Source organism: Chrysemys picta, chromosome 7, assembly GCF_011386835.1.
Source record: "Chrysemys picta bellii isolate R12L10 chromosome 7, ASM1138683v2, whole genome shotgun sequence".
Classification (NCBI taxonomy): Eukaryota; Metazoa; Chordata; order Testudines; family Emydidae; genus Chrysemys; species Chrysemys picta.
In genome coordinates, this window is record NC_088797.1 from 63531355 (window position 1) to 63552061 (window position 20707).

Below are 20707 nucleotides of genomic sequence, written 5' to 3' on the forward strand. Positions count from 1 at the left end.
TGCAAGTGAGCCTTCAGGGTGTAGATTTAGAATAAACACAGCCCACAATGTCACCATCCCAAAGGGGAGCAGTTGAGTGCAGGTGGGATAGACACGGAGTTGCAGGTACAGAACAACCAGACTGCATACAGACGAGTATGTCTGGGGAATATAGGGTGAACTGCAGGTTTACTCTACTGGTTAAAAACTCCAATAAATTGGCTGCAGAATAGGAGCAGCTTGCTTGTGTATTTGGGATTTTGCTTTTGCTCCTTGGCTTTTTTGTGCTGCCCTTAACTGGTGGTCGCTGTGTCACCACAGGCTGCCCTTGGAGTCCAATGTGGAAGTTAATCAGAATCCAATTAGAGGGATTTACTCCACGAGACACAACTGGAGGCCATCTGACTGCTTGAGCAAAGGCGAGGTTGACCGAGCCCTCCCTGAGGCTCTGCCCAGTACAAGCTTAGCAAGGGAAGGAGGAGTTACTGTTTTAAAGATGGCCCTGAATGGTCCTCTGCACATGGGAACCTCATTACATGGAAGCACTAAATTCATGAAAGGGGTGGAGTGCAGAAATACCTGCCCTCTGCACCTGCAATGATCATAGAATCATTGAATATCAGGGTTGGAAGGGACCTCAAGAGGTCATCTAGTCCAACCCCCTGCTCAAAGCAGGACCAATTCCCAACTAAATCATCCCAGTCAAGGCTTTGTCACGCCTGACCTTAAAAACCATTAAGGAAGGAGATTCCACCACCTCCCTAGGTAACCCATTCCAGTGCTTCACCACCCTCCTAGTGAAAAAGTTTTTCCTAATATCCAACCTAAACCTCCCCCACTGCAACTTGAGACCATTACTCCTTGTTCTGTCATCTGCCACCACTGAGAACAGTCTAGATCCATCCTCTTTGGAACCCCCTTTCAGGTAATTGGAAGCAGCTATCAAATCCCCCCTCATTCTTGTCTTCTGCAGACTAAACAATCCCAGTTCCCTCAGCCTCTCCTCAAGCCCCCTAATCATTTTTGTTAACCTCCGCTGGACTCTTTCCAATTTTTCCACATCCTTCTTATAGTGTGGGGCCCAAAACTGGACACAGTACTCCAGATGAGGCCTCACCAATGTCGAATAGAGAGGAATGATCACATCCCTCGATCTGCTGGCAATGCCCCTACTTATACAGCCCAAAATGCCGTTAGCCTTCTTGGCAACAAGGCCACACTGTTAACTCATATCCAGCTTCTCGTCCACTGTAACCCCTAGGTCCTTTTCTGCAGAACTGCTTCCTAACCATTCGGTCCCTAGTCTGTAATAGTGAATGGGATTCTTCCGTCCTAAGTGCAGGACTCTGCACTTGTCCTTGTTGAACCTCATCATCAGGTTTCTTTTGGCCCAATCCTCTAATTTGTCTAGGTCTCTCTGTATCCTATTCCTACCCTCCAGCGTATCTACCACTCCTTCCAGTTTAGTGTCATCTGCAAACTTGTTGAAAGTGCAGTCCACGCCATCCTCCAGATCATTAATGAAGATATTGAACAAAACCGACCCCAGGACCGACCCTTGGGGCACTCCGCTTGATACCGGCTGCCAACCAGACATGGAGCCATTGATCACTACCCGTTGAGCCCGACAATCTAGCCATCTTTCTATCCACCTTATAGTCCATTCATCCAGCCCATACTACTTTAACTTGCTGGCAAGAATACTGTGGGAGACCGCATCTAGGGCATCAGCCAGAAGAGTCTGACACTATATCCTGCATGAGAAAGTCTTGCTGCCCATCCTGAACCAAACAGCAAGGGTGACTTGTAATTGACATGACTTATGGGTGGGGATTCCTAGGAAGTGTATCCTAGACCACTGCAGGCTTTACGGATCAAAGACCTGCACCTAGACACAGGCAGCCAGTACCTGGGACAGGGCACTGAGCTTACACAAACAAGTACTCCACTCAAATGACAAGTTACTGCATTCTGCACTAGCTAGAGCACCACACTGCTTTTCTGGGACTGCTCCAAGGTAGAGCACTCTGCAGTGACAGAGCCTCTGGGCCGGAAGGGTCAGTTACTCTGGAAAAGATGCTTGCAGCTGTGCCACCATTGTCACCTAGGAAGCCAAGGCTCCCTAACGACCCCAAGACTAAACCATGTCCTTACAATGAGGTGACAACGCCCTTTCAATACAGGGTACTCTATTCCTGGCTTTCAGATGTGAACCTGGGCAAATCAGCATCATAGCCACATGACCAAGTGGAGGCAAAGCCAGTTAGCTCCCTTTCAAGATAACCTGCTTCAACTCTCCACTCCACTAGTCTACCATAAAGACAGCAACCTTGTGTGAGGACCTACGATGTCACTGCTTTGCATTCTCCTGCTCTCTGCTAGCTGTGGTAGATGCAATTAACAACCAGCCCAAGCACCGAGTATATTCCTGCTAACACAGGCGAAGGAAATGGAAGAGATTTCATTGTTTGAAGATGCACATGAAAGGGGAGAGAAGTTCAAAATGCTAGAGATCTGAGAAGGGCACAAACAACAGACTGGTTAAGAATAAAGCAGCTGACACAAAATATTAAAATAGGATTTAAACTCAGGAACTTCACCATGCACTGAACTTCTCCTGACCCCAATCATCTCTTGCAGGTGTGTGTAAGGTGTCTACCAGCGAGCTAAGCTGCATCCACATGGCACAGACAGCTACTCTGGCTGTCTGAGGGACCTCCATGCAACGCTCTTACTGGAGTTCGGGGCAGTGACACAGAAAACCTGATGAGCCTAGAGGACAAGAGATCTGTGGCTAATTAAGGAGCTCTTTTAAGGGGAGGCCAAGCAGTCCTCTGCTTCAAAGGATGGTGGTTAGAACACAGGATTCACACCAGGACCATGGGCCCAGGAGTTTTAAGAAGGGGGCATATATGGACTCAGGGGAAGATGAGGTTCCAGGGCTGACTATTGGGACTCCTCTAAATGTGTTCACACTAAACATTCAGGCTAGCTGTCATCTCATGCGTTGGTTCAGAGTCCCAGACTGCCCTCACCATGAGTTTGTTGCTCTCTGAGGATTCTGAGGATCCCTGTGACACAGGCTGCTGGAGTGGACGGATGGTCTGGTGGTGAAGAAAGTGGTTCCCAAACTTTTTACTAACACCACCCACCAGCTGCCTTAACAATTAAGGCATTTGTTCAAGGCTCAGAAGAGTTGGGCTTGGTTCCTGGCTCTACCAGACTCCATGCATCTCAATTCCCATCCGTACATTGGGGATAACACCACTGCCCAACTTTCCTGAGGGTCTGTGAAGATAACAATGAATGTTTGCAAGGGGCTCAAAGATGGCCCTGGTGATGGGAGCACAAAGGCAGAGCACATATGTAGCACTGCCAACCCCAGATTATCAAAAGTTACAAGTCAGATCTCAAAAAGTCTTGAGATTTCATTAAAAATACTGATCTGTTTTCACTAATAAGTTTTGGGTTTATTTGCAGTCCACTACCTTAGCCTAAAGGGCTGCATCAGGGTCACATTTTCAAGCTTTCCTTCACAACCACAAATGCTAGAAACTTACTTTTTGGTAATTAAGCCAAAATTCTCATATGATCACATGACTCCTGCAGCTGGGGCTTGACGGAAAACAGAAAATATCACAAGACTTGTGATACAATTGCGAAAGTGGGCAACACTGCCAAGTCACCCTATCCTGCCATGACATGGAGTGTGTGCTGGCCCCAAGGGGAGCACAGCCCACAGCCAGATAAAGCTTCCACCTAGCCGTCTTACACAGATGGGAACATGGTCTGCGTAATGATTGGCGTGTGTGCGCGCGCGTGCAAGAACTGTCGTCCAACATTCTCCTACCCCTGCCTGGGATTAAGCACCTCGCTTATTCTATTGCTCCTGCTGTCCTTACATTCTGCTTGGCCTTGTGTATCTTTGCTCTCCTTATTTCAGCCACCTAACCCCTTTCTGGAGGCAATTTCCTGGGTTCATCTATTTCCCACCACCCCAGCACCAGTGCTCACCAACACCAAAGACTGCCCTTGTGCAGCTGCTGCAGACAGACACCACCCCCCCCCAAGCAAGGGCAGATTGAGTGTTAACTATGATCAGCAGTTTAACCTCATGCTATAGACTAGCTAACGTGAACCCTGAATGGCTCCCATGCCTCAGCTCTGCACTTAACAGTGCCTCTGGGAAAAGGACAGCATGCAGGGGAAGCAGCACAGTGTGATCCTCCCTCAGAGTCCTGAGGGAATTTCTAGAAAGCAGGCTCCTGCATGGACAATATCAGATGGGTCTTGAGTCTGCTAAACCCTCTCAGACAAATTCCAGGGAGCTTTGTGATGGCTGGAGTTGCAATCTGCACAGAAACAAGTAGAGACCAGTTCTGCATCACCATCCACCTATAGACACCTTCACTGGGTTTACAGCTGCTTTGCTCTTCCACACACGGGGGGGGAGGGGGAGGAAGGGGAGGCAAATGAGCCATCTCCAGGGCTCCCTCCTCTGGTCCTGCAGCAGCTGCTAATGGTTTGGAAGATGATGCACCAACCAGAAAGGCAAAAAAGCCAGTTCAAATTTCATCTCCACATGAAATTGTGGAGGGGGAATCTATCTCCTCAGAAGAACAGGAGAGACGGGTGAGAGAAGAGCCCCACTTTGCTGCACCTGAGCCCTTGGCAATCTCCATTTACATCCGAGCCAGTAGTCCCATAAAGCCAATTCGGCCTTTCCTCCCGCCAGGGAGGGGACACTCACAAAGCACGCTCAGCAGATACAGCATTCAGCACACTGCTGCAGTGAGATAGAAGAGCCCAGTCTAATTCAATACATATGAAACCACTAGAGCTTTGCTGAGATCAGTTCGGTTACCCATGTATAGGGAAGGAGATCCTTCCTCGAGTGCCTTTGCCCGCTGCCAGCAGGAGTTAAGTTCTAGCAACAGAAGAGGATGGTAAGAGGAAGAGCCTCCTCCTCTAGTCAATTCCACAGAATTTCTCCACAAATACACAGTGAGGAATAAGAATCTTGGACCCCTCCATGTGGTCCTGGGCACCAACTGCCCATCACTCCCCCTGAGAGCACATTCTGGGACTGTTACACACCCTAGTTGCTGTAAGCAGCATGAACCTGCTAAACAATGGGATCTGCTGCGCAACTACTCACATTAGTTCGAAGTTTCTTCGGATGGCTTCTGGGATTTTGGGCTTTGTAACACGTACAGCCTGAAAAAGAAGCCAAAGTCATTTAAAAACAGACTCTCTACAATTAGAACTGCACAGCTGGGAAACCACCTGCCAGGAACGCAATTTATTCTGCTAAGATAACACTGCCTGGATCAGGTTATCTAGTAGAGAAAGGTCTAGATCTCATGCCAGCAGCACTTAGACACTGGACATCACTATGTGAGGTTCAGAAAGTGACTTACGGGTTGGTGGTTCCATTCAGCTTCTCTGTTCCTTTCCTACAACAAGTCGTCACTGAGAATAGCATATCTCCACCTATGTGGTCACTCTGAAAAGGTCACCCCCTTTGAACCCCTCCACTGTCTCCCTGTTTCTCTGCCTCTTTTTGAGCTGCCCTCATACACACAACTCCCTCCACACTCTGGTCTGCCAAGTCATCCTGCTCTCCTCATTGCATTCCCTCTTCAGAACTCCCCTCCCCAACAAAGCCAATTGGAAGGGAGTCGGCAACATTCACACGTGTAACTTTTATCCTTCAGAAAAACCCAAAAGAGCAGGACAGTGTGGTTGTACACTGGCAGCTCTCCAAGAACAGTTACTAGAAAGTAACGTTTCACTTCTTTAAGGGCCTCTGTGCATTCCTCTTGTGGGAGATTAGCAAGCAGAGCTCCACCAGGTCCTTAGCTAAATATGGACGACAGCACAGCTCTCCCGGACTCGGCACTGGAGCATGGTGCTAAATCTGAGACTAGCATCTGATGAAAGTGTGCACCGAACTCCAAGTTGCTGCTGTGCAAGTCTCCAGCAGGGGAACTTGCCTAAGGCAGATCGCTGCTGCTGTGGTGGCTCTCATGGAATGGGTCTTTAAACCACGGGGTACTGGTTCCCTAGCTAAGATATATGAATGTTCTAGTCATCTCCTAACCCAGTGCAAGAGTCTGTTCATCAATGGGTTCCTTCATGGCATCTCTCCTTATATGCTACAAATAACCTATTGCATTTTCTAAAGGATTTGGTCTTTTCCAGATAACAGAACACCCTCTTTACATCTGTATGGATAAAGAGTTGCCCTTGGATGGGAATGAGGCCTGGGGAAGAACATAGGAAGGGAAATGCATTGAGATAGGAGAGACCATCCTAGGCATGAAGCTGGGATGGGGCCTCATGGTGAACCACAGTGTAAAGTGGAGTGGCCATCAAAACAGAGAGCTCACTCCCCTGCCTAGCACATGTAATTTCAGCCTAGAAAGCTACAAGCCATTGTACATAAAGGGCTCTATTAAAAATCCTGATGTAACCTTAGCCAAGTGAGCACATGGCTTAAATGACACAGGATACAGAATAATGAGCAAGTTGCACAGTAAGGAACATTATACCAGAGACTTTAAAATGCAATGCTATTCTGAGAAGGGACTGAAAATGCCAGGCAGGACTCGAGATGAAGTGTGCTTAGTTTACAAGTTAAACAATGTCGCTTCTAACTGCAGGTCCTGCAAACTCAGCTTGGGCTCAGTCAAGCTGGCTGCCTTCCAATTCCTAAGGAGTAACAAAGATCTTGCAGGCTGAGAACTATCCTCAGTTGTCTTCAATAGGATAGCACATGTCTGAGAACAGGATTTAGTTCTGCAATTTAAATTCAGTTAATGGTGACCTGCAAAGAACTTTTAAAACCGTGCTTGTACCCTTTTTGATGGATACAGAGGGTCGGAAAGTGTTGGTTTTTAAAACTTAAAGAGGGTTTTTCCTGCTTGTTTTTTACCTTAAAAATATCAGGCCTGTTAAATCTGGATGGCTTAGGTGGTTAGGAAAGGAAAGGCCTCAGGGCTCTTCCAAAGTTGATTGTGACATGATGCTTACCACAATCTGTCACTCTCTACAGGTACTGTGCAATCGCAAAGACAAGCTGTGAGGTGGAAGGATGTTTTTTGTGATCTCTTCACACCTGATGGAAGGGCTGAGGCCATAGATTTTTTTAATATAGGCTCCCTCCACTCAAAATATTAATTGGACAAGTTAAATTTGGTAACAAAAACAAGCAAAGTAGAATGAGTGACCCCTCCCACCAGCTCAACTTTCACTTGTTTAATTCTTGTGATGGGGTATCAGAATGGGGGCCTCTCAAGTGACTGCTCACAGGTTCTTCAGCCATCACAGAGTCTTGCAGCGTAGATGGAACCTGATTTCTAATGTAAAATGCAAGCAGAAAAAAGTCTTTTGGAAACAGCCTCCCTCTGTACACATGACAAAGACACACAAGAGGAACAAGCCCAATTTTCTCCTCTTCAAGTTACCTTTAACAAGTGTGCTGATAATGAGTAGGCTGGGACAGACTCCCGCTCACCCTCTCAGAGCTGGGTTGGCTCTGCAGGGATGACAGAAGTAGTAAGAACTTATTTTTGTCACTAATATGTTTGCAGATATAACTAATACATGCAGAGCTGTGCAGAAAGAAGGGACCACTTCTCTCTCTTTCACATAGTTTCTCTTTTCTGACCATCATGACAAGTTTTCCATGGAAAAAGGGCAACATCTAAATCCTAAATGGGTTTTGGGAAAAGCCGAGGTGGCTAGAATGGCCCAAGCTTTGCAAATCTGCTGAGAAAGAACGCGTCTATGCAAAAACATGCTGGAGAAGCTGACCCGTAGAATTACAACACTTCTCTGCTAGATGCGGCTGCACATTTCACTGTAATCCACGTAATCACATTGAAGGTTGTACAGAAGCGGTAGCAGTTGGCACGGGGAACAAGAAGATGTTCCTCCCAGAGAGCAAATTGGCATGTGCACAGTACTTAATTGAAAGCCATATGAAATGTGGAAGCAGGAAATGATTTCAATCCCTTCTCAACTGGAAGCTTTATGGGAGTGAAATATAGAAGAGTTTCCCTTTAGGAAGGAGCCTACCTGGATGGTGAGACCTGGCGCCATGACATTCAGCTCTTTTTGCAGGGCCAGCTTCAGATTCTCATCAATCTGATCTGTGTTCAAGGGACAAGAGAGATTCAGCAACACTGCAGCCTGCGCTGTAAAATTTAGCTAACGTGCATGTAGTGATTAGTGTCGATACATCACTCAGCAGGGAAGGTCCATCCAGACAGTACAAAATAAGGACAAAGAACTTTGCAAACCCCTGCAATATGCTGCCTGCCTCCTGATTCCACAGTGCTATGTGCACACTTGGGGTCATGGGCATACTATTGCCAGCCCAGTGCCTGGACCGCTGCACCACATGGAGGCCTGCCACTGTGGCAGTGGGAGCTCTATATGTATGCTTTTTGGAGATAACCTCTATGTTTAGTTTGATGCTGAATGTCCCTCTCACCTGCTGTTCTCTGGGACTTTCAGCACTGAGTTTTAAACAGCACAGTGAGAAATGCCTGCATCCGTCGACAACTCACTGGAAACCCTGTTCCCCCTCACCTCTCCAGGAGGAGAACTCGACACAGTGATTCACAAGCTGGTTGCTTCCAGGTTGGCTCCCCCACTAGCAAGCTCACTGCAGCCAGTGCTGATGTAGACGCAAGACACTGACTGTTCTGTGCAGACTGCCCCAGCTCAATGCCACAGCAGGAAATACCACATGGAACTTATGGCACAAGCCTGCCTTCCACCATCCCTTGGTCACACTGACACCAATGCCAGTTTGATGCTCTGGCCTTAAACCTGCGAGGCCCTGGAGAGATCAGGACCCACCTACAGTACAATCTACTTCTCCATCCACCACCCCTCCAATACAGCTGTGCTCTTTGGGGAAAGTGCAGCTAATGAGGCCTAGGATGAAGCACTGGAGCTGGAAATAAAGTCTTTGTCAAGGATGCCACACTGTGAATCAAGCTACTGGGGAAGTAAGATTGAGCCAAAGCCTGGCCATCTTTGGAGCACTCTACAACACCCCCTCCCCCTCGTTACAGCTTTACTGCCCGAGCTGACAACAGGGGCCCATGCACATCAGCAAAGAGGCAAAGGGAAGCCTTTGTGGATGAACAATGCCCATCCCCATCTGCCAGCAGGCTTGGAAACCAATCATTCCCCAGGACACTCCTCCTTTGGAATTAGCCAATTTCCAAAGGCTTAAAGATAATCTGCAAATAGCATTTGGAAGCTTCTCTCTACCGTGGATATTTATTGAGCCCACCCAGCCTTAGCGTATCTGTGCTGCACACACCGATTTACATTCACAGAGTCAAGTCCTGATCCAGCCAGTTTTCCCATGCCAGGAACCCCCTTTGCCCTGCCCTTCCAAAAGCAACCATCCCCCAGATGCTACTTCGTAAGCTCTGCCCTGACTGGGGTACTAGTAGAGGATGGGTGACATGCATCTAGAACTCAGGTGTCAAACCAAGACACAACACACCAACACCTGCAACTTGTGAAGAGACTAGGGAGGGGCAAAGGGTCTCATTTTGGGGTCAGGAGCAGAGGGGAGGCAAAGGGACTGAAAGCAACTCCCTTCCATTTCTTCCACACAGAAATCAAAGGAGGATTCCAAGGTGGTGAAGAAGACTCATTTAGCAATGGTGCAAGGGTCTGAGTAATGTGTGACATTCCAAACATCTGTTTCCAGGAGCCTCCTTTTGCTGCATTGATGACAGGTATGACCACTTACACAGGCTTTGCTTTGATCTTATATCCAAAGTTCAGTTCTGGGTTAACAGCTACTGTTACCCCATAAACCCACAATATGACATCACATGAACAATGAAATAACCTGCATTGATAAGGACTTAGAATAACTGTAGTGAACTGTGCCATCTCAAGGAGACTGTTCTTGATGGTGATCTCGGCACAACTCTGGCTTCCTAATGGACACTTGTGAATGGAGACCCTTGACAATCGTGGGCAGAGGCATAGCTGCCTATTGAATTAAACTTCCATTTGTTGTATACTCCCTGGTCCCCACATACTTACCAAACAGCTCAATGTACACTTCCTGGAGGGTATGTGCACTGCAGAACTGATTCAGCTCATGGTGAATTTTATTGAAGATCAGGGTCTTATCGTAGTCTGCAGTGTAGTTCTTCACAACATCGTACACTGAGGAAAGAGAGAGTTACCACAGGGCAACACTAACGCGGCAGGAGAACAATGCTTTTCAGTCTACATAGCCATTCTAACAGCCCTCGCACTCACAAGATAAGATAACCTCAATTCTAGATTGTCCAAACCAAACGTAGACTAGTAGGATAATTATGCACAGATAAAAATATTGCACAGCCCTGCTTTATGGTCTGCAACAACAAACAGAACAGGGAAGTCTGCCATGAGCCATGTACAGGAACAGGCAGTGCTGAATACAGAATACAGGCCTAATAGATGCTGTGACTCCCCGACACCCAAGCGGGTGTTCCTTTCTCAATGCTGCAGTAACACTAGTTCCCAGCATTACGTTTCCCTGCTTTGAAGGGAAAAAACCAGAGGTTTTTCCTCTTGTGGAACGCACATGTTCCACAGGCTGCAGCAGCAGGGATTTCACTTTCCTGTTCCACAACTGGTGACCCTGTGGAGCAACAGAAGACTTAGGCCAAGCGTGCTGCCTTCACAAGCTCCTCTACCTTGCTCAAAAACTTGTAAGCTTTGCCAGCTTTTGAGTAGCTGAGCTTGTTACATGTGCTTGTTTTGCAGTTTTTGCCCCCCCCCCCAAACTAAGCAAACTAAGTTATTTTGAATGTGGGCTCTTTGCAAACTAAGCTTGCCATTTCAAAGTCCAAACGATTTCAAGATCAAGAGGCAGTCAATCTCTTTACAGTTTGTTTGCACCTGCTCATTCACCTTCGGACAAACCATGCCTGGAAAATTCCAGTCTGGGGGAGTGTGGAAACATGGGGTTAGAATCAGATTCTCTGGTGAGGGGAGCCATAACAGCATCAGGATAAGGAGAATGGAAGTGGTATTGCCAACCTATGCTATAGCTGCTGTAGGACGGCTGCTCTGATGTAGTATAAAGATATTCAGATTCTGCTTTTCTACTTTTGCCCCCATTCTAATTGTCTGGAGCAACTTGATGTGAGCAATACTCAGTTTTGCAGTTTCGTCCTGCTATCTGGAAAATCAGGTAGACAATTCCTGCAATGCTCAGGTTTAATGCACTCCTCTGAGGGACGAAGGCTGCAAACAGCTGTCAGCCTGAGAGTGAGGACCAAGCCAAGAGTAACTGGTTTATAAACAGGAGATAAACGGGATGATGCTCCCAACAAAGGAAAGTCCCCTCAGCTGTGCACATCCCTATTTAACAACACATGCAGTAACTTCACTAGCTCTGCACTCTCTCAAAAGCAGGCACCATTTTGTCTGTTCACGTATAAAGTCCATTACAGTAATGTTAAGTCAATATAGCAAATAAATGCAAGCAATGAGGTTAGAACACCACTGTGTCTACATGACTGCCCATCTTCTGCAAGACCCCCCACATTTCAAGGCAAGACCTGCACAGAGCTACACTCCATGAAGCTTTCTGAACTTCTTTAGCACCCTCCAGCACCTTATAAACCAGGGGTCGGCAACCTTTCAGAAGTGTTGTGCCGAGTCTTCATTTATTCACTCTAATTTAAGGTTTCGTGTGCCAGTAATACATTTTAACAGTTTTAGAAGGTCTCTTTCTATAAGTCTATAATATATAACTAAACTATTGTTGTATGTAAAGTAAATAAGGTTTTTAAAATGTTTAAGAAGATTCATTTAAAATTTAATTAAAATGCAGAGCCCCCCGGACCGGTGGCCAGGACCCGGGCAGTGTGAGTGCCACTGAAAATCAGCTTGTGTGCCGCCTTTGGCACGCGTGCCATAGGTTGCCTATCCCTGTTATAAACATTAACCATGGCATCTCCCAGCCACCATGCAAGATAGTGCAGCCTCATTCTACCCATGCTATAGGTGGCCTACAGAGGCCAAAGAGAGACAGGGACGTGGCACAAAGTCACACTGGAAGCCTGTGTTAGCACCAGAAGAGAATCCGGTTCTCCTGGCTTCAAGTCCAGGGCCTTAAGCACAAAGCCATCCTTCTTCACTGTTTCCTGGCCTTTGCTGGATGCCAGGCTACTTGAAGGAAAGGCTTTAAAAAGCTCAAGCACTTAGAAGAGTGACCCTATAATGAGTATCTCCAAGTGCTCTAGAATGGGACAAGTGTAGTAGGTGGGTACTGTGTTCGAGTCACCAGGGAACTACGGCAATGATGCCTCAATCATGTGCCTCAGGTAGAGCCAGAGAAGCTCAGCCCAAACACTTTCTTGATCCCCTTCTGAGTGACACATGAGAGAAGTAGAACCAGCAGGATGTGACAGCAGTCGAGTGCTGAACACCCTGTCGACAGCTTGGCATCAGTGCCTTTTCTCTTCTGGGGTCAATTATCTTTAACCAGGGCACCTGCCAAGCAGTCTAGGGCATTCACAAGAAGTACCATCTAGAAGTTGAGCTGGATTTGGACTCTATGGGCCACATTTACAAGTGGTTGACACCCACAATTGGAGCCAGTTTTCCAAAAAAGCCCAGCTCCCACTGACAAATAAGTTGCCAGATTTTCAAAGGGCTCAGTACATGAGGAGTGCATTCGGTGCTGAAGTGTTCTGAAAGCAAGGCTTTCCCTGTCTGAGCATGGGCTGGGAGTAGGTGCAAGTCTTCAGCACAAATTAGTGAATCTCAGGTAGAACTAGATAAAACATCCTGGTCAAAAGGCAAAATCCATACCAACAGAAGGGAGGCCACGTGTATCCCACCCTCTCACCCAGGAGTGTTCAATACAACCTATTTACAAGTGCTTTGGCCAGGCAAGTTTTAGATGTCCCACGCAATGGGACTTCCACCTCTTCCCTAGGGAGACTATTCCATTGCCCCAACAGACATACATGGTCAGGTATAATATTGCTTGATGAAACAGGAAAGAGTAAATACCTGCATATGGTGCTAACATATTCACAACTTCTATTCGGTCAATGTAGATCATAACCCCACCACTATAAAAAAAATAAGCTTTGTGAGTTACATGGACAGATATTCACAGCAGCCCCAATTCAGAGTCCAACAATCCTTCTTAGTGGAGTTTGCTGGAGATCTGTAGAGTTGACTTTTTACCCAGCACACTCTGTTTTTCCAGGCTGTCTTGGAAGACTGCGGATGGCAATAAATCCCAGCTTAATATCTGGCATTTCACTCCTGTGTGAATCAATAAAGTGAGCTCCAGGATGACCCCAGTGCACTTTCATTTTTCCTTCGGATTCCTCACTGTGTTTAGACAGAGATGTGAATAAGAAAAGGAAAATGCCCTTGGAATGACCATGCAACTGTTAGCACTAGGAAAAAAAGAAACAGATGGGAGACAGACTAGGACAGAATACCTGCTGAAAGAAGTAGAGAATTCTGTCTGCACAAATTGCACACATTTAGTGACTCCAAACAGGCCCATACGTAAGGCCACTTGCAACAAGCAGCAAGGCTGAACTGAGCTCAATAGATGCCATGCTACAAAAAGATTACTGTCACAACTTGTCACACCATGCCAGACGAGACACACTGCTGACTACGTTAGCGTGGTGTTCCGGCTAACGCCCAAAACTGGGAGCGAAGTAATGTGAACTCTATTCCCAACTCTGCTATGGCTCATGACATGACCTTGAGTAAGTTGTGTTCCCTTTGTAATACTTTCCTAAGTCACAAGGGGCTGAGAGTCTTAATTCATTAGCATTTGAACAGCACCCGGAGACCCCTTAAGGGACGGCACCAGAAGTACAATCAAGTACAGGCTGCAGGCTTTCCCAAAAGCTGTTAAGTAGCTAACCTGCTCTGCCATGCTTCTGTTCCTAGCTGGTCAAGTCCTTCCCCCTCAAGCCCTTCACTTTTTAATATGATTCATAACAGAAAAATCCCACCAACTAAAGCTGTATTTATCACACAGAGAACCAGTACCATCCACTACAGAAAAGGGAAAGTTCTAAATTCTATTTTCCAACCCACATTTTCCAGAAGCTCATAACTTTCTCAAACACATATTCCTTTGGGGCTAGGATCTCCCATGCTTTCTCTCAGTTCAAAAGTAATATTTGGAGGGAAAGCTTTAGCAAAATGAGCTAAGCCATTATTGAATCACACAAGTATAAACACTAAACACTGATCTTGTATATTCCAAGCTGAATTTTTGTGCTCAGATAACTCAAGCATGGCTCTTATTGCAAACTTCAGCCTTGGGTTGCTTTGCAGATCTCACTGAGACTTAAAAGACAAGACAAGTTTGAAGGAAGTCAGTTCATTAGTTTGAGTTATACACTGTTACATTTGGCAATTCCACATGTGCTAATTTTTCGGTTCTTTTTAAGGATTTCCCATTTAAGGGCTCCACGACGATAGGGGTTTACAAGCACTGCAAATGAGAATGTTTCATAGCGAGGAATTGACAAGCATCATTTGGCACCGGGGAGGGGACTGAGTTAGGTCTGTCAAGGGTGGGTGCCTGTAGTTAAGAGAACTTCTGAGTCAGAAAGTGATTAAGCACAGCCCCAACAATGAAGAACTCCTGTTTATGATATCATGGGTTCCGCTGGCTGAACCTGGGAACTCCTTGATCAATATGATCTGGATGATTTTTCTTAGGAAATCCTCTCAGTTAATACAATATGAAGCACTCCAGAGTCAGGAAATGCAAAAAGTGTAAGTCTCTCCTGCAATTAAACTTGGCCATATTGCACATATGTAGGCCACAGATTTGAGGCTTTATTATATTCAGAGATTTTCAGTTTTACACAAACATGGCTGAATGCACTGTGGCACCGAGAGATAAGATTGTTCAACACCTTACATTATAAACCTGTTTATAATTTTGACAAACTTTAAGAATACAGGAATTGCCAGACTGGATCACACCCGTGGCCCATCTAGCCCAGTAGCCTGGGTATGACAGTGGCCAGCATTAGCTGCTTCGGAGGAAGTTGCAAGAATCCCAGAGTAGACAGAGGAGGCATAATCTTCCCCCAGTGAAGGTCTCCTCATCACTGATCATTGGAGAGTGGCTTAAATGCTAATGACTGAGGCTTTATCTCCACTGCAATGCCTTTTTTGTAAGAATTAGTTATAGTAGCTTCAGATATTCATGTATGTTCAATCCCTTTTTGAATCTTAATTTCTTAGCCTCAACAATATCCCGTGGCAGCAAGTTCCACTGTCTAATTATGCACTGTGTGGAAAAATATTTTCTTTTTTCCATGTTTCATTTAATGTCCCTTTGGTCTTGTGTTAGAAGGCAGGGAGAACAAAAGTTCCCAATCTACTTTTTCTAGACCATTCATTATTTTATGCACTTTTATCACATCCCTTCTTATTCATCTGCTTTCCAAGGTAACAATCCCAATCTTTTCAAATGAGAGATTTTCCAGGCCCTTAAGCATTCGCGCTGGCCTTCTCTGAGCTCCCGCTATTTCTATCATCTTTGTTTAAAATGAAGTGACCAGTGCTGCACACAATATCCAGATTGATTTATATAATGACATTATAACATTCGCAGCATTATTCTCCATCCCATTCCTTCAGTATCCTAACATGCACAAGCACCTGCCATTGTTAGCAGCTCAGTCATTTCATACTCAAGCTTCTTCAAAACTTTTGGATGTACCAACTGGGCTTGGTACCTTACTGCTCTTTAAAATTACCAACTTGCCCTAGCACCTCTTCTGACACTTCAATCTCTGATAGTACGTACTTCAACCTTTATCCAACATTAACAATCTTGACTAAAACTTTTCAACTTGCTGTCTGCCTCAGACTGAATTTATATTAAAACTTTCAACAAAAATCAGCCATTTTTAAGGTTAGTGAAAAAAAATGGGCAGTTTTGTCAATTATTAAAAAATATTCAACTTTTTAAACAACTCTAGCTCCTCCCTGGCTTGGAGAAGGAACTTGAAATTTGGCAGGTGGGTCATCCTGAGAGATGCTTTACCCCACGGACACAGATAGATATTTGGCCTCTGAAAATCACCCACTGCAACACATGTAGCAGACCTTGTTCTTCTCTTGCTCCTTAATATTCTAAGTATTCTAATTGCATTGCTCATGCTCCTAAGCGTTGGTGAGCAGCCAGCCACCTCAAAATGTGTTGTAGCCTAGGGAAATGCCTGCCCATCTACCACATGAAAATATCTTTTAGCTTAGGAGGGTGCACACTGGCCTTGGAGCCAAGAGAGCACAAGTTCAAGCCTAACTATCTTGACAAACTTTCAACCTTGCTCTCTGCCTCAGACTGAATTTATTTTAAAACTTTCAACAACATCAGCCAGTTTTAAGAACAAGGTTAGTGAAAAAAATGGGCAGTTTTGTCAACTATTAAAAAGTTTAGTTTTTAAAAAAAAACAAAAAAACAAAAACTAGCTCTTTCACTGCCTGGTCCTACGCACTTCACAACCCTCAATACTGAACAAGGCCTCAGACCTCCTACCCTGTGAGGCAAGCTAATATTCCCCCATTTTACAGATGAAGTTACAGACATTGCATAAGGTCACACTTCAAGTAGAGATAAGAATAGAATCAAGGTCTCCAATATGGCAGATTTAAATCTCATCCACAATGAAGCTCAGAATGAATCTGCCAAATGTGTACTTGGCTATGCAGTCTATAACCACTGGACTGCCAAAGCCAAAAACAGAACCTATAAATCCTGATTTTCAACATTTTTCTGATGCCTAGCAAACATGCATCCTCTTCCTGGGAGTGACTAGTCTGCAGAGGATAATAGCTTACTAATGCTACCAGTTATTCCTTTAGCTCAAGGGGAAGAGGTCTTTGCTGTGATCTGAAGTTCCTGCATTCAGACCCCACAGACGACACTGCTGTGGTCAATCTGATTCTACATAATGGAATGTGTACCCCCACACTCCATGTGCTCCTTATAAAAATCCTAGTTCCTTTCACGCAAAGAACTATGATAAAAGAATGAAAGTCAAACAGTTATAAGTTAGGAAATGCCAGAATTAAGGTTGCTTGTGCAGCCTTAATTCATCTCCCTTGTGCATATGCACTGTCACAGAGTCTTTAGTTACATGATTCCATACTGTTTTTTCCATAGAAATCCTGCTTCGGTGCTCAGGATGGAACATGCTCTGTGCATGAACCAGGGCTGGACAGTGAATGAAGTTGTCATCTGCTGGAACCCTGCCTCGGTTATGACAGAAGCTGGAAGGTGTGCAGTGCTTTAAATTAAATTCTCATGTTAAGTTGGAAAAGTCAAGCTCTCAAGAGATAGGAAATTCCAGTAATTAAAAGGGACACTGTCAACTTGATTTTATATTATATATATATATATATATTTTTTTTTCCTAAACTTGACTAACTGCAAAAAACTGTTTTCCTGTAGGATCTCCCTTCAATTTATATGGCCGAATTATTGGAAAATTTCTATTTTAAGAAACACTGTAAAGATTTACTGCTCTGCTGTTGATATTTAGAAAAGCCTTCTGGGTGGTTCCCAAACATGCTTGGGCTCGCTCCTTTCCTCTGAGTGTACACCTACCAGCTGCCTCTTCTGTTTCAGCTTTGCTGCTGCTATCGGTTCACACTTTCCCGTAGTCTTTGAGACAGAGCATGCACATGCTCTCCCTGCATAACAGTGATCTCACTATGCTAATGAGGAGATAGGAATTGCAATGGGCCAACAGCCCAGCAACACTGACCCGGCACAAGAGCTGTCACACGCACAGTACATACATTGAAAATACAGGGGAAAAGCTTGTTTTGCTTGCATCTGCCAGTTACAGGCATCATAGAGTTTACTTTTAACTATACTAGAGTCAAGGTACAACCTCTGCTGATGGAAATGAGATTTTCAAGCTTGTGTCCTTAAGCAGTTTCCCCTGCAACTGCAATTACATTGCACATAAGTAGTATTTGATGTTCCTTGGGTCATTATTAACATTGCTAAATCCAGACATTTCTGTTAATCATTTGTACTACTCTCTCCAGCTATAGTCCTCAGAGCCTTTCCTAGTGGATACTCCATATCTTAGATAACATGATGAGCTGTTCAGGCATATCTGGGAAGCGTTTAGTTTGTCTGTAGGGCCCAACACTGTATATCTAAGCTTTTCCCCTGTGGACTGAATCTCCATGGTCAGGCTTCCTGTGAACCTCATGAGGATTTCTGCTTGTCCCCCCTCCCTGAATAAGGTGACTTTTCTTGGAATATAACACAAGTATATCATGTTTATTACATTCACAAATAAAATCACTACTGTGCCAGTATTGGTGGAAATGCTTTGCCAAAAGGGAGAATCTTGCAATGAGCCAAGAGCAGTCACACTCTGGATGAAGCTAATCTCCTTTGGAAGTCTGGTTCACAGCTTGACTGAGAATGTTATCTCCTCCTCTGACACTTCACATTGTTAGCTACCATGTATGAGAGCAACACAACTGGAGTGATGAGTCAAAACAAAGTTTTGAAATGACAACAGAAGAATGGAACACATAGAACCATGTACCGGGAGGTTAGGGAATTACAGAAATGTTGGGCTGGAAATGACCTTGAGAGGTCATCAAGTCCAGCCCGCTGTGCTAAACTTAGACCATCCCTGAGAGGTGTTTGTCCAACCTGTTAATAAAAACTTCTAATGATAGTGTAGGATAAATATGAAATTAAAAAATTAAGGTTAACTTAAGTTTAGTTAAGGAAATGTGTGTGTTGTAAAGAAAGGCTGTCACTAGCAAGTAGAATTCATTGAAAATAATGAGTTATAAGGCCAGAAGGAATGAAGTAGGGAGGATGTTTGGTTCAAAGAATAACTAATGAAATAAGGGGAAGTTTCTAAAAAGAAGGCCTCTGACCGATAGATGTGAAAAAAGATCGGTCTTAAAATGAGCCAAACATGGCTCTTCTCAATCCACACACCTGTGTTAAAGTCTATGTGAACCCAGAGGCAATGGACAAACTGTTGGGTCAGCAAGAAGAAGGGGAGGAAAGGCCTTGGGAAGAAAGGAAGTTGTAAATCTTACCTAGATAAAGACTGGAAATAAGGGTGAACTTGAAGGGTAAACTCTTAAAAGGTTCATTGCTAATACCTACCTGACCATTTTGGAGCTGGCCAATACGGGTCTAAGCATCCCTGGGTTTAGCCCATTTAAGTATCTTGATCAAATGTGTATAAATGTTTTGTTACTGTTGGATATAGTAAATTGCTTATTATTAGGCTTTTTAGGCATGTTTTAAGCAACTGTACCTTTTGGCTTTTGGATTGTTTGTAGCAACCAAGGACACAGCCATTTCAACTGCGTTAACTCAGTTTCTCATAGAGAAAGCTTACTCTTCCAGAGTACTCAATGGAGTTGAAAGGAAGTCTACTCCCTATGACAACCAATTTTTGCTGTGAACTTTTCAGATATCTGGTAGGGTTGGGACGCATAAAAATGTACATTGCTCTTCATCCTCTACAGTGTCTTCTGTCTGGTAAAATTAAAAACGGTACAGTCTAGTCCTAGACTGACACTGTGGTTCCTGCTGCTGGAAGAGCACCAAACTGAAGTCTGTCCTCAAACAACCCTCACCTTTGCCAGCAGGACTATTCATTAATGGTAATCCATACAAGTGTCCTAGAGAAATTCCCTCTCACGAGGGGCCCCTATCCCTTTTATCCATGTGCAGTACATACATTTACATTCTGACGGGCTGCACGCTGAGGATCTGACAATATATGCTAGTGGGTTGTCCTAATACCAAAAGGGACCCGTCACAGAATTTATGGTTTGGGCTCTCTCGGTTCAGGGTGAACCTGTGCAACACAGATGTAGTTCACACACTGTATACTGTACTGGCTGCTGTAGCAGAGGCATTATCACTCAGGAATAAAGGACAAGTACCAGCTAATGTAATATGTCCAGACTGTAAGGGTCTGGGATGCCTTAACAACAACCTCCCTTGGTGTAGTGCAAATTCATTTTGCAGTGCAGATTACAAGCCTTTATGCTATCAAGCCCTTTTGTCCTATATGTGGGAACTAGCAGGTAAATGGGCTAACTCAGTGGTATATCTGGATAAAGTAAAAGCTCATGCCAGACATGGGGAAGTGAGCAAGAAAAACAGAGTGAATGAAGCTGCTAATAGCCATGCTTTGGTGTGGTCCCACGCCCGATTATCCAGTTCTTGCTTTTACCATTTGAGCACAAGCAAAAACCATTGATTTAGTAACATTGCAAGAATCTGATCCAGAGATATCCTCCTACACAGAAAGTAATGCTTGGGGAGTTAAATGGTAAAATCACTCCTACCCAGGGAAAGTTCCACCACAGCCCCTTAACAGGAAAATGTTAAGACTGGTGTATGATGTGCCATCGATGGCCCACCAAAATGCCGAGACCACTTATCAGTGACTAATTAAGGCAGCGTGGTGGCCCCATTGTAAAAAAAAGATGTAAAAATTCATGTTAACAATTGCCTGGTTCGTGCTGAAAGCTATCCACCAGGGAAAACAAAACGGATTTATCCAGGCACAGCAACAGGGGCAGGTTCATGCCAAAATGAGGGCATACTTTAACAAACCAGCCCAAAGTGTAGATTGGCAAGTAGGGGACAGAGTGATGGTGCAGTGAA

General features: G+C 44.9%; 1 protein-coding gene across 20 annotated transcripts in view; it reads right to left on the reverse strand.

Moving 5' to 3' along the window:
- The window catches only part of ERLIN1 (ER lipid raft associated 1), a 59527-nt gene that overhangs the window by 8283 nt on the left and 30537 nt on the right, over positions 1-20707 (reverse strand). For 8 of the 20 annotated variants that reach the window (XM_065551637.1, XM_065551642.1, XM_065551636.1 and 5 more), the window contains 5 exons: positions 13042-13103; positions 10598-10654; positions 10066-10191; positions 8062-8135; positions 5138-5196 (listed from right to left, as the gene is read on the reverse strand). In XM_065551637.1, coding sequence (XP_065407709.1) covers positions 5138-5196; positions 8062-8135; positions 10066-10191; positions 10598-10654; positions 13042-13103 — 378 coding nt within the window. The remainder of the gene's footprint in view (positions 1-5137; positions 5197-8061; positions 8136-10065; positions 10192-10597; positions 10655-13041; positions 13104-20707) is intronic. The other 12 variants (XM_065551644.1, XM_065551641.1, XM_065551643.1 and 9 more) reach the window with 2 other exon arrangements.